This window comes from Ictidomys tridecemlineatus, chromosome 6, assembly GCF_052094955.1.
Source record: "Ictidomys tridecemlineatus isolate mIctTri1 chromosome 6, mIctTri1.hap1, whole genome shotgun sequence".
Taxonomy (NCBI): domain Eukaryota; kingdom Metazoa; phylum Chordata; class Mammalia; order Rodentia; family Sciuridae; genus Ictidomys; species Ictidomys tridecemlineatus.
This window is the reverse complement of record NC_135482.1, coordinates 77105124-77118064: the sequence shown is the minus strand read 5'-3', so window position 1 is coordinate 77118064 and position 12941 is coordinate 77105124. Positions and strand designations below refer to the sequence as shown.

Genomic DNA, 12941 nt, shown 5'->3' with positions numbered 1-12941 from the left:
AGAGTAAGTGGCAGAGTGCCTGTTTAGCATGCACAAGGCTGTGGGTTTCATCCCCAGCACCAAAAAAAAAAAAAAAAAGGACAAAGTGTAACTGGTAAAAATATATAAAGGATTAAAACTTAACAGAACCAAAATGAACTGTCCTAATGAAGCCCAAAGTTGATGTGGATGTCCATAAAAAGAAACTAAATGCAATTTCCTAAGATACTCCTCTAAAACCACTAAGGAAACTATAGTATTCTTTAATGCAACCACTTACTGTGAAATTCCATAAATGTTAAGCACCACTTATATGCTTGGCACTTGTTGATAAATAAAACATGTGGTTTGATTAATTAAAAAAAAAAAGCAGAGCCTTGCTGATATCTGCATGACTACTTAGATACAGGCGATTTAAGAAAGGTTAATTTTACTTATTATACCTTATTTCAAGAAGAAATGAATAAGTTAATAAACTTTAGCAAAGAATAAGCTTTACTTCACAAAGCTAAAATACACCTTTTTAACAAAAATCAACTATTTGTCCACTCTCTTATTTCTTCATCAATCCTAGGCTTCTCGTTTTTAAAATTATTTTTATTTATATACTTTTTTTGGTACCAGCAATTAAACCCAGGGGCACTTAACCAAGAGTCACATCCTCAGCCCTTTGTATTTTTTATTTTAAGACAGGGTCTGGTTAAGTTGCTGAGGCTAGATTTGAACTTGTGATCCTCCTGTTTCAACCTCCTGAGCAGCTGGGATTACATGCATGCACCACCTCACCCAACAGGCTTCCCATTTTTTAAAGAAACTCTGCCTTCCATTTTAAGGTTTTTCCATTTTAGGGTTTAAAAAACACAAAGTTTACTAAATTAGTCAAGTACACTAATATTTTATGGTTAATAACAAAAACTACATTTCTATCCCTATCCAATTACCTTGATCACTTACTCAAACAATCTACTTGAGTCCCTATTCTGTGCCAGGAACTATTTTAATCACAGGGTGAACAATAATAACCAAGAAACACAAAGGTCCTGCTCTTTAAGAGTCAACAATTTAGGAAAAGACTGACATTAAAAGGCAAGCAAGGGGAGCTGGAGTTATGGCTCAGTGGTAGAGTGCTCATAGTGCCTGAGGCATTGGGTTCGATCGTCAGCACCATCTAAATATAAAGATATTAAAAAATAACTAAAAAATAAAAAAATTTTTAAAAAAAGGCAAGCAAGGGGCGGGGGTCGTGGCTCAGTGGCAGAGCACTTGACTAGCATGCATGAGGCACTGGGCTCGATCCCCAGCACCACATAAAAATAAAAATAAATAAAATAAAGGTATTGTGTCCATCTATAACTAAAAAGAAAAAACTTTTCAAAAATGGGGGGGAGACAAGCAAATGCATTTACAATATACTGTCAAGTACTAATAGGTACTATGAGTAAAATAAAGCAGGGTGACGGACAACAATGAGGCAAGGAGGGTAGGATGGCCTGAAAAGGCTTCTCTGAGGAGGTAATAGTAGAGACCTGAATGATGAGAAAAGCCGATCATGCAAAGACCTAGGGATATAATGTCCATAGGGTAGCCACAAACTGCAAGTGGCTATTAAACACTTGAAATGTACCTACTTCAAATAAGATATGCTTTATGACTGTAAATTTTCACATTTAAAAATAAAAATATTTAAAAATTCATTAACAGGGGCTGAGGTTGTGGCTCAGTGGTAGAGCACTCGCCTAGCATGGGTGAAGCACTGGGTTCGATCCTCCACACCACATAAGATGAATAAATAAAGATATTGTGTCCATCTACAACTAAAAATATTTTTTAAAATTCATTAATCATTTTATGGTGGTATTTTGAAACATTATTTTGGATATGCAAGTTTAAATAAATCATGGAAATTAATATCACTTGTTTCATTTTTAATACAACTACTCAAAAAAAAGTAGAATTACAAATGTGTCAAATATTAAACCTGTATAAGACAATACTGGTCTCAGGGAATAGGATTCTGGTGAAAAAACTAAAGAACAATAGCCATGAAATACACTTTGCAGAGTTTAAGGACCTACAAGAAAACCAACGTATCTGGAAAGAAAAATGTTAGAGAGGTAAGCATAGAGCTGAACATAGTGTTGCACAAACACCTGTGATCCTAGCTACTAGGAAGGTTGAGGCAGAAGGATTAAGTGAGAGGTCAGTCTGGGCTACTTAGACCCTATCTCAAAATTAAAAATAAAGAGAGAGAGGAACTGTAGCTCAGTGGTATAGAAAATCTGAGTTCCATCCCCAGATATGTGAAAAGAAAGAAAGGTAAAGAGAGATCAAATCATGAATACTTTGTATATTGGAAAATCATTTATCCATTTAACACTTCCCCCCACCTTTGTGGGGGGCGGGTATTAGGAGCTGAACCCACTGGCACTCTGCCACTGAACTACATCCCTAACCTTTTTTTTTTTTTAATTTTAAGACAGGGTAACATCACTAAGACAGTGAGGTCTTACAATCCTCCTGCCTCAGCCTCCCAGGTCATTTAACTCCTTTTGAATCAGATAATAAGACGACTGATGTTTACAGCTATCATAAGTGACAGATCAGGACTGGATTCTCGGCTTCTGACCATACACCCTGCTCTAAATACTGTATTCACTGCCCTGCCAACTATGGCTTCATAAGCAATCATGTACTCTTTTTAAAAATTAAAAACTGTCCTAAAAACAACAACTTTGATAAGAAAAGATAACATGACAAACCCCAGTTTAAAAAAAAAAAAAGCAAACAGATTTTTTAAAAAGCTGACAGTGGTATTTTCATAGCAAAAGCTTTATATTTATATAGTAACATCTTTATAAACATAAATTGAGGGCTGAGGAAATGTAGCTCAGTGGTAAAGCACTTGCCTAGTATACATGAGTCCCAGAGTTAGATCACCAGCACTACACATACACTCCAAAAATTCAATGATAAAAACAAAAGTAACATCAAATATATATTCTTATTTTTCTGATGAATGAAGGAATGAATGCAATAAATAAATGTCTCCCCATGAATATCTTACCTACAGTATAGAGGAGTTAAAAGATAATTTCATTTTTCTTTTTGCTTTGTACTGGGGATGGAACCCAGGGCCACTCTACCACTGAGCTACATCCCTAACTCTTTTTTTATTTTTGAGACAGGGTCTCACTGATTTGCCTGGGCTGGCCTCTAACATGCAATCCTCCTGCTTCAGTCTCCTACATTGCTGGGAATACAGGTATGTGTCAATATGCCCAGTTATAACAACTACATTTGACTAATAAGTTTTCTACCTGGGATCTGTATACTGCTATATTTTACAATCTGTATGATACAGCATGTGTTGTAAGGAGGCAGCAATATACAGTAGTTATGGGCATGAATGAATTATATTAGACAGATGTTTAATCAGGTTTCTCACTTATATGAACCTGAGTAAAGGACTTCAACTAACCCTTATCTGTAAAATAGAGAAAATTTTATCTCATCAAATGAAACAGTAACTATAAAGCATATAAAACATTTAACCATAGTGCCAGTCATGTGGAAAGCACTATATAAATGTTATTTTATTATTACTATTTCATTGTCGATTCCTACACAACAGTGACTGTCACCTATATACTCCACAATCTTGAACACTGTATCTAATGTTAATTAAACCAAAATGCAATAGTGAATTATGGCTCTATAAAAAACAAAATCAAGGTCATATTACACAAAACAGGGATCCAAGTATGTGATAAATGTTTCTTAAAGCACCTTGCGTTATAATTATACCTTCAGTAAATCGTTGAAGAGAAAAATGTTTTTTTTCCATATGGAGCATCATGGAAATTATGACTAAAAATGCATTACCTCCTAAACGTATGCATTTATTATTCAAAAGAAAAGTTCAAAAAGACAGTTCAAATTTTTACAAAAAAGGAGCTGGAGAGTTAGTTTAGTAGTAGAGTGCTTGCCTAGTATGCATGAGACTCTGGGTTCAATACTCAATACAGAAAAAAATAAGTTTTAAAAGACTTAACTTTAACACAGTCTCTTTTTTTTTTAATTTATTTTTTAATTTTTGGCAGACACAACATCTTTCTTTGTATGTGGTGCTGAGGATCGAACCCGGGCCGCACGCATACCAGGCGAGTGCACTACCGCTTGAGCCACATCCCCAGCCCATTTTAACACAGTCTTGACTATGACATTCAATATGAGATAAGGGCAATGCTTCTAAATTTAAGCTGAGCTCGATTTTTTTTGAAGTTTATATAAAATGACTATGAGACATAGTATACTAGACCAACCAAGCACTAGTCAGGTATCTGCTACTGTTCAGCTATGATCTGAGAGGGCCCTTAATCTCTCAGCCTTGTAAATAATGTCTAAGAGTCCTTCCAGAACAATCATGCCATGATCCTCTGTCAGCCTCAACTAAATTTTATAACTGAGTTAAGATCATGATCTCTCCTGCCTCTAATCTTTTCTGGAAACTACATCCAACTCAATCTAAGTTAAAAATGGGCAGAGACACCAAGGAAGAAATCTAAACAAAGGTTTGTGGCAGGGATCTCAGCTAACAGACTTCAACAGCCGTTAGCAACAAGCACTAAATCTAGGTTACCACGGAACACTTTAAGAACATGGACAGGCACAAGCCTGTAATTACAGAAAATCATGAAGCTGAGGCAGGAGGATTTCAAGTTTAAGGCCAACTTCAGCAACTTAGTGAGGCCCTAAGAATTAGAAAGACCCTATTTCAAAATAAAAACTTTTTTAAAAAGGGGGTGTGGGGTTTGGGAGGACTGGTATGTTAAAATTCAATCTGGAATCTGGGTTCAATCTCGAGTATCTCTGGATTCAATCCCCAGCACCAAAAATCAATCTCTCTCTCTCTCTCTCTCTCTCTCTCTCTCTCTCTCACACACACACACACACACGTAAGTATATATGATCATCACACAATTTTAACTCTTTTGTAAACTTACATTTATTTACAAGTTTGTTTGCAGTGCTGGTGATCAAATCCAGGACCTTGCACATGTTAAGCAAAGGCTTTACAACTGACCTACACCCTTAGCTCTCTTTCACATATTGAACACTAACATACTGTGTATAAGGTACTATGAAAAAGAGAAGCAAAGCTCCTTCCCTCTTGGAGAGGTTACATCTTTATATTACTTAAATGAAAGTTTAATCATATCCTTCATTTTCCATTGCTCAGAAGATCACTGCTATAAATCAAGCCATGAGTACTCTTATAGCTAGGTCTCAAAGAAAATGGAAGCCCTAAAAGAAAATCTCAAAATACCTGTCACTCTTCACATCAACTAACTGCATGATTTACCTCCACTTATACCTCCCTTCTTCTATATGCAATAAAGAATGCAATTTTGAAAACTCTTCCTTATTTTTAACATTCAAAGGAAATTTAAACATTCCTGCTTTAACATTTAAAGAACATTTTTGTTTATAAACAAAGTGCATCTTCAAAATATACAGTAAGAGAAGCACAAACAGCTAAGATGTAGTAGAGAAAGGACAACAGATAATACCAAACTACCAGTGCAAATATGTGAATATCCCCATAAAATTACTAGGTTCTTCATTTTTAAATACATTTATTTATATATATTTAAATTATGTTCAGCTGTTAAGAGAACTTTTAACATTTAAGAAGTTTTACTTGGGCATGGTGGTGCTCATTTGTAATCGGTTACTCAAAGGGCTAAGGCAAAAGGATCCAACTTTAGGGCCAGCCTTGGCAATTTAAAAGAGGTCCGGTCTCAAAAAAAAAAAAAGTGGGAATTTAACTTAGTAATAAAACAACCCTGGGTTCAATTCCCAGTACTGAAAACAAGACAAAACAAAAACCTTCTTAATTTTTTTTTTTTTTTTTGTAGGGGGCAGTACTGGGGAGTGAACCCAGGGGTAATCTACTACTGAGCTAGATCCCCAGCTCTTCTTATTTTTGAGACAAAGTATAGCTACTACCAAAGCTGACCTCAAACTTGTGACCTTAAGCAGTTGGGATTACAAGCATGAGCCACTGTACCTGGCTTAACAAGTTTTTTCCGTGATTGTTAAAGCTAGGTGATACTTGACAGAGTGTCTTAAAAGAAGTGATCATTTTGATAATTTTTATCATAAGTTTAATTGCTACTTCATCATATGAGATGTGTACTTAATTTATTTCAATATCTATCATCTGCAGAGGATGAATTCTAGGAACATGTATATGTTAAGAAATAAAGTTTACAGAGCAATCAGTAGAATTTATGTTTAACAGAAGTCAATTAAGACCTATACAGTTCTGTAATCTGCATTTGGGGTAAAAATTGGGAGTTCATAACCCACTTCAATCTAATGTATGAAATATGATATGTCAAGAGCTTTGTAATGTTGTGAACGACCAATAAAAAAATTAAAAAAAAAAAAAGACCTATACAGGCAGGGTAACTACTTGCTGAGAAATAGTAGGATAAAAATAGATCAGTTCTAAAAAGCAAAATAGAAACCAAACTATCATTAACTCTGAAATTAATGCAACAAAACAGAAACAACCTTCTGACTAATTTGTCCAGCTCAGTGCTACGGTTTGGATATGGTTTGAGTGTGTCCCCCAAAGGATAACACGTTGGAAGCTTGGTTTTTAGTGCAGCAAAGTTGAGAAGTGGTAGAATCATTAAGAGGAGGGGCCTAACAAAGGGTAACTAGGTCACTGGGGGCATTGCCTTTGAAAGGGATTAATACAGTTCTCTGGAGACCCCAGTTAGTTAGGTTACTTACTAAGAGAGTAAGAGGTCATAAAAGGAGCAAGCCTGACCCCAACACCTCTCTAGCTTCTTGTCTCACCATGTGGTCTCTTTTGTAAGCACTCCTACCATTGTGACACCATCCTCCATGAGGCCCTTATCAGAAGCTATACAGATAGAGCCATAGTGATCTTGGACTTTCAACATCCAAAACTGTAAGCTAAATAAATTGCATTTCTTTCTAATATACCCAGCCTTGGGCATTTTGTAATAGCAACAAAAACAAATACACACACACACTTTCTAATCTCCAAATGCGACTCTATGGAAAGTAAAGAAAATTTGTTAGTTGAGACCATTATACTACTACAATTACCTGTTTTCTTCCCAGCCTACTGTCCACACTACTTAATCTCCTTGTTTCCTCCTCGTCCTATGCATGCTAGAGTGCCCTAGACCCCAGAATTTGTGCCTTTTTTCTATCTATACTCACCATGTCCTAAGTGATTAGATCAAATTTCATGGCTCTAAATTGACATCTACAATGTGGACTTCTGGCCTGAAAGTCTGACATTTCCATTAAAAGTCTAATAGGCACTTCAAAGTTAAACATGTCTAAAACTGAACTAGTCTGCTTCTCCATTAGTTTTCTTATTTCAGTATAGAAGCTCATAATTGTTCAGGCCAAAAATCTTGGGAGTCATCTTTGACCACATTCTTTGACTATAATTACCATATTAATAGAATTCACATATAGTCATACAATTCATAGGGAAATTCCACTGGCTCTACCGTTAATATATATCTAGACTCTAATTCCCCCATTTCACCAAACCACAAACATCTCTCACCTCAAATAGTGAGTCTCTTAACATGTTTTCTGCTTTTACTCTTACCCGTGACACAGTCAATTCACCATGGCAGTCACAGGGATCCTTTCTAGGTGTATCAGATCTTATCATTACTCTGCTGAAACACTGCCAGTGGCAGTCCCTTTTTAAAGTAAAAGCCTAACAATTGTCTTTAAGGACCTACACAATCTCACCCACCCTCTCCCTCTCCCTGAGATGTAGCTAGGTTGACCTCCTTGCTATGACAGGCACAAACTAGGCACTGATCCATCTCAGCACTTGCTGTTTTCTCCACCTGCAAAGCTATTCCCCTAGGCAATGCATGACTTGCTTCCTCATCTCCTTCAAGACTCTTCACATGTCACCTTCTCAGCAAGGCCTTCACAGGGCCGTTGGCTGTAGCTCAGTGGTAGAGCACACATAGCATGTGTGAAGCTCTCCAGTTTAATCTCTAGCACCTAAATAAAATAAAATAAAACTACAACCCCACCATCCCACCATTCTGTTGACATTCGTTTAATTCCATTTCTCTGCTTAATTTTTCCTCATAGTATTTATTAGCATCTGACAAACTCTCTTCATTATTTGCTTACACTAGAACGTAAGCTCCACTACGACAGGGGATTTTGACTTTGTCTACAGCTGTTCAGTACCTAGAACAGTCTACATACAGAGGCTTTAAAATCTATTTGGTGAATCAATAAATTATACTACAATCTTGCCAGGCAAAATTACCCGAATATACCAAGTATTATGAGAAGCAGAAATCCCAATCACACATGCAATACTGCAAAAGGAGAAACCAAAGTTTGTGTCTTATAAATATATTAAAATCCTATGTTTTGTCAGTGCTAAAAGCATTGTAGCCATTTCTTCCTCAGACATTGCTCTTCCTCCTTTCTCTACTTGTTTGTAAAGAAAGAGAAACGAAAAATACTTTTTTATTTGTTTGGTACCAGGAATTGAACCCAGGAATGCTTAACCACTGAACTACATCCCCACCTCTTTTTATTTTGAGACAGGATCTGGCTAAATTACTAAGAGCCTCATTAAGTTGCTGAGGCTGGCTCTGAATTTGTGATCTTCCTACCTCAGCCTTCTGAAAAGTTCTTAAATACAGGGCTGGGGCTGGTGCTGGGTATGTATGAGGCATTGGGTTCGATTCTCAGCATCACATATAAATATATAAATAAAATAAAGGTCTATCAACAACTAAAATAAATAAATAAATAAATTTTAAAGGCATTAAAATTGAATGTTCAGTTTTGTTAGACCCATTTGCACTGTGACTAAAGAGTCCTGGGTCACATTTAAAAGGTTTTGTTTTAGTGTTAACAGGGCAAATAAAGAAGGAAAAATACAGGCTTTCTTTCTTTAATCAGTCACCACCCACAGAAGGCCTTCAAATGACCCTGTTACCACAAATGTTTAGAATATTTAAAGAGCAGATCCTAGAAAAATAAGATAATCCCTGCATCAATCCCGAAAAGAGGAATTTCTCCAAATCTCTCTATAGACATTGTTTTATAACTTCACATCCCTTAACAAAGCTACTCTAAGAATATACATGAAACTTTAGCTGAAAAAAACAATGATGAGACCCGCCCCTGATACACACCTATAATCCAGAAACTCAGGAAGCTAAAACCAGGAGATCATAATTTGGAGGCCAGTTCCAGCAATTTATCCAGGCCCTAAGCAACTTTATGAGACTCTGACTCAAAATTTAAAAAAAATAATTAAAAAAATAAGGGCTGGGGATGTCATTTAGTAGTAAAGCACCCTTGGATAGTGGAGAACGTGGAGGAGGAGGATGTAAAAATATGATTACGTAACTATACATACCAAAACACACACACACACACACACACACACACACACAACTCTAGTACTCTATTCAAAAATTTAACTAAAACTAGACTTAGTTTTGTTGAAAATGTTTTGCTGAAAGGCTGACTTAACAGACATAGCTAAGACATGAGTTGATGGATAAGGCTGAACAGTTTTGTTTACTATTATTATTTAATACATCCTTTCCAGTTTTCCAGTTTCCTACCCCAAAAAACCGAAAAATCCACATTGGTGCAATTATTAATGAATGCTATGTCCAAAGGAAACTGTTCTAAAAGGCTATGACCTAAGTGTCTAGCACTGACACAGATAAAGTTCAGGCAGTAGATGTCACTTGTCTCACCCATTTAACTCAAAAAAAAAAAAAAAAAGTCAAGATTCAGATCCCACGGAGGCAAGCAGAATGAAAGATGTAATCAGTCCCTTCTCACCGGGCGCACAACCCCCTTACCCCGTCATTCTTTAACAGCCCCTTTTCCCAGGGTAGGTTCTCCAGCTCAGCCCTGCACTGCGCCATCAAATGAGTCAAGAGGAGGAACCAGTGCCCCTCCAGGAAAACCCAGGCAGTAACACACGGTGCACCCAGTTGGATGGGGTAATAGCCAACTACTCCAACTCAGGAACAGCGTAGGCAGTGTCAACAAAGCATCGTGCAGAGTCCCGAGCGTCCAAAGGTCCCCTCCAGGTTCCCTGACACTGCCAAATCGACAGCATTCCAAAAGGTGATTCGACCGTCATCGCAGAACCCGGGGTGGCGCAAGGCGGGGCGCAGACTGAGAACAGTCACGGATGAAGTCTAACTAGCCTCCTGCCCGCGCCTCCGCCAGCCCCGCACAGCCACCACCGCCGGGGTGGGCACGAATCCAGCCCTCAGCCGAGAGGTCACCCACACCCCCTCCTCTAGGAGGATGGGCGCTACGTCACGTGCTGGGGCCAAACTTCGCAGCCCCAGCGGAGAGGGCGGGAGAGGGAAACAGGGGACAGCCGCGAGGTCGGGGAGCCAGCGCGCCTGTCAGGAGCCGCCTCCTCTAGCAGGAGCTAGCCGAGCGGCCGACGTGCCGGGCGGGGGCCGTGCCCTCCGGGCCTCCCCCGCGTCGGTTATTAATAACCCCGCACTCGGGAGGCGAAAGCCCCGGGCGGGCGCCCTAGGCGGCGAGTCGTCCGAGGACTCCACATTCACCCGGCGCGCGGAATAAATAACAATGTCATTAAATCGCCACCCGACCGCCCGTCCGGCCGGAGAGCGGCAGCGTCGGCGGCAGCGGCGAGGGGCGCCTCCGGGAGCCGACTTTGTCTGGATCCTGCACCCCGCCTCCCGCGCGTCGCCGCAGCCTTCCCCGCACCCCTGAGGGAACCCCCGCGCCGCCGCAGCCTGGCCTTACCCGCCAGCTCGTCGGGTTCCAGCCCGCTGTCTGCGTCGATTCCGCACAGCACGAAGTAGTGCGCGAAGCGGCAGGCTGCCGAGGAGGAGCCGGAGCCCGAGCTTGAGCCCGAGCCCGGGCCGGGCGCCGCGCCGCTCCCGCTCATCCCGGCCCCGCTGTTCGTGCGGCTGTCGTCGCCGCCGCTGTGGAAGGCTCACTGAGGAAGGCTAGCAGTGGAGGCTGCCGCTGTCGCTCCCGCTGCGGTCTCCGCGCCGGTCCAACTAGGGCGACCCCGGCGCGCCCATAGCCCCGCAGCCGCCGCTCGCCACCGCAGCCTCGGCGCCGGGAAAAGCGGCCTCGGGCTCGCGCGCGGCCCGTCCGGATCCTGTCCCCGCTGGGGGAGGGGCGCGCAGGGGGAGTGTCGGCGTGAGAGGCTCGCGCCGCCGCAGCTGCGCTCGCGAGCCGGGAGCCACCGCGTCTGGCGCCCGAGGGTCAGCTGAGCAGCGCTCAGGCTGTGGGAGCGCGGTGCGGGCGGGGGCGCTGGAGACCAAGCACGGGGAGGGGGCGCGCTCGCGAGGGGCGGCGACGTGCCTCGGCCGGGCGCGCGCGCCCAGCGGGCTCTGAGGGAGCGCCCGGCGCGGGCAGGAATCGTGCCCGCCAGCCCCGGCTGCGGCACTGGGGCGACCCCACACACACCCCTCCCGTTAGCCACGGGCATGGAAGAGGGCCAGCCGCAGGGGGGCAGTCTGTCCTCCGAAGGGGATTTTACTCACCATAATTAAAAAAAAAAAAAAAATGCAGCTTTGGGGAAGGTGAACAGCCGCTCTGAGATCATTTCCCACCACGGTCTGAGCCATCGTCTTTTAAACTGTGACATGTGCAGATGCCTATATCATTCTAAGACACTAGTCCTTGAATCGTTCCGCCATCTCTCACCCCTGCTCACAAGGCACCCCTTAATTAGCAACTAAACGGTGAGGGGAGGAAACAAAACAATTCAATATCCATACAGCATTGAGACTGCTAAAGGGGGCTACGGTTGCCAGCCCCCTGCCTGTCTTTCGTAATTTACTCTGGCGCTTTCCAAGTCAATGTAAAGTAACCCAGGCGCTCGGTTCCCCAGCTCGGGACTCCTTTGATGTTATCTGCTCTTGTTGCAGGTACACTTGGAGGCTGATAAGGTAACAGGAATTAAACCCTGAACTCTGCTCCTCACAAAGACATGGCTTTCTTTCCCTGCTCATTCCTCTTACTTTCCATTCTACAGAAGAAGCTCACAATCCCTACTCTCTTCTTCTGGAACTGAGGAGTGAGGGATCATCATGAACACCACTGGTAGTCACACAAGCAAATCTTCCAAGGAAGTGGAGTGAGAGAAACTTGAATATTTGATTGAATAATGCTCTTCCTTGAAGACATTCTATGCCTGCATACCACCATTTATTTAGTATAGCTTGTATCCTCTCTTTCTTCCATTCTGAAATGAAAGAAAATCAAGAAATCAGAGCAAGCCACAACCTGGGTAATTGATCTTTAGCTCCCATTGCACTCCACTTTTCCGTCAGAACACTTACGATGACTTAGCTGGGTTGTAAACTCTACAAAGTAGGAGTTGTGCTCTGTGGTTCATTATATTTTTAGTATCTAGCAGAATCCTGATCCCACCTGGCCTCTTATTTATATTTGAGTGAAGGAAAGAAGAGTGGTAACCTAGGATGTTGATGCTACTAGCGAAATAAACATTAATATGTGAAACATATTTATGAACACTTGTTCATTTACTATTATAAAATTATTGCTTCTCGCACTGGGGTTGTAGCTCAGTGGTAGAGTGTTTGCCTCACATGTGGAAGACACTGGGTTTGATCCTCGGGGCACCACATAAAAATAAAAATAAAGGTATTGTGTTCATCTACAACTAAATTTTTAAAAATTATTGCTTCTCCTCACATAAGAAATTCTGAAATGCACAAAAGTATTTTATTAGTAAAGTAGTGGGGTGTCTGTGTTCCTTGAGACCATCTTTGGTGGAAGCTTCTTGCAGAATGCTTGTTAGAATCAAGCCTAATCAAATAAAACCCAGTATAAAACCAATTTTCTATTTGGTTTTATATATCCTTTTTTAATTC

The 12941-nt window shown here is 41.1% G+C and overlaps 1 protein-coding gene across 5 annotated transcripts in view; it reads right to left on the bottom strand.

Annotated features, from left to right (window-relative positions):
• Dennd5b (DENN domain containing 5B) overlaps nt 1-11329 on the bottom strand; it is a 184838-nt gene extending 173509 nt beyond the window's left edge. The window contains exon 1 of one of the 5 annotated variants that reach the window (XR_013422993.1): nt 10834-11324. Coding sequence is in view for 4 of the 5 variants with exons in the window: in XM_078014940.1 (XP_077871066.1) it covers nt 10834-10978 (145 nt within the window). In the remaining variant the exon portion in view is untranslated. Of the gene's footprint in view, nt 1-10833 lie in introns of all 5 variants that reach the window. The other 4 variants (XM_078014940.1, XM_078014938.1, XM_078014935.1 and 1 more) reach the window with 4 other exon arrangements.
• Nucleotides 11330-12941: the final 1612 nt, after the last annotated feature.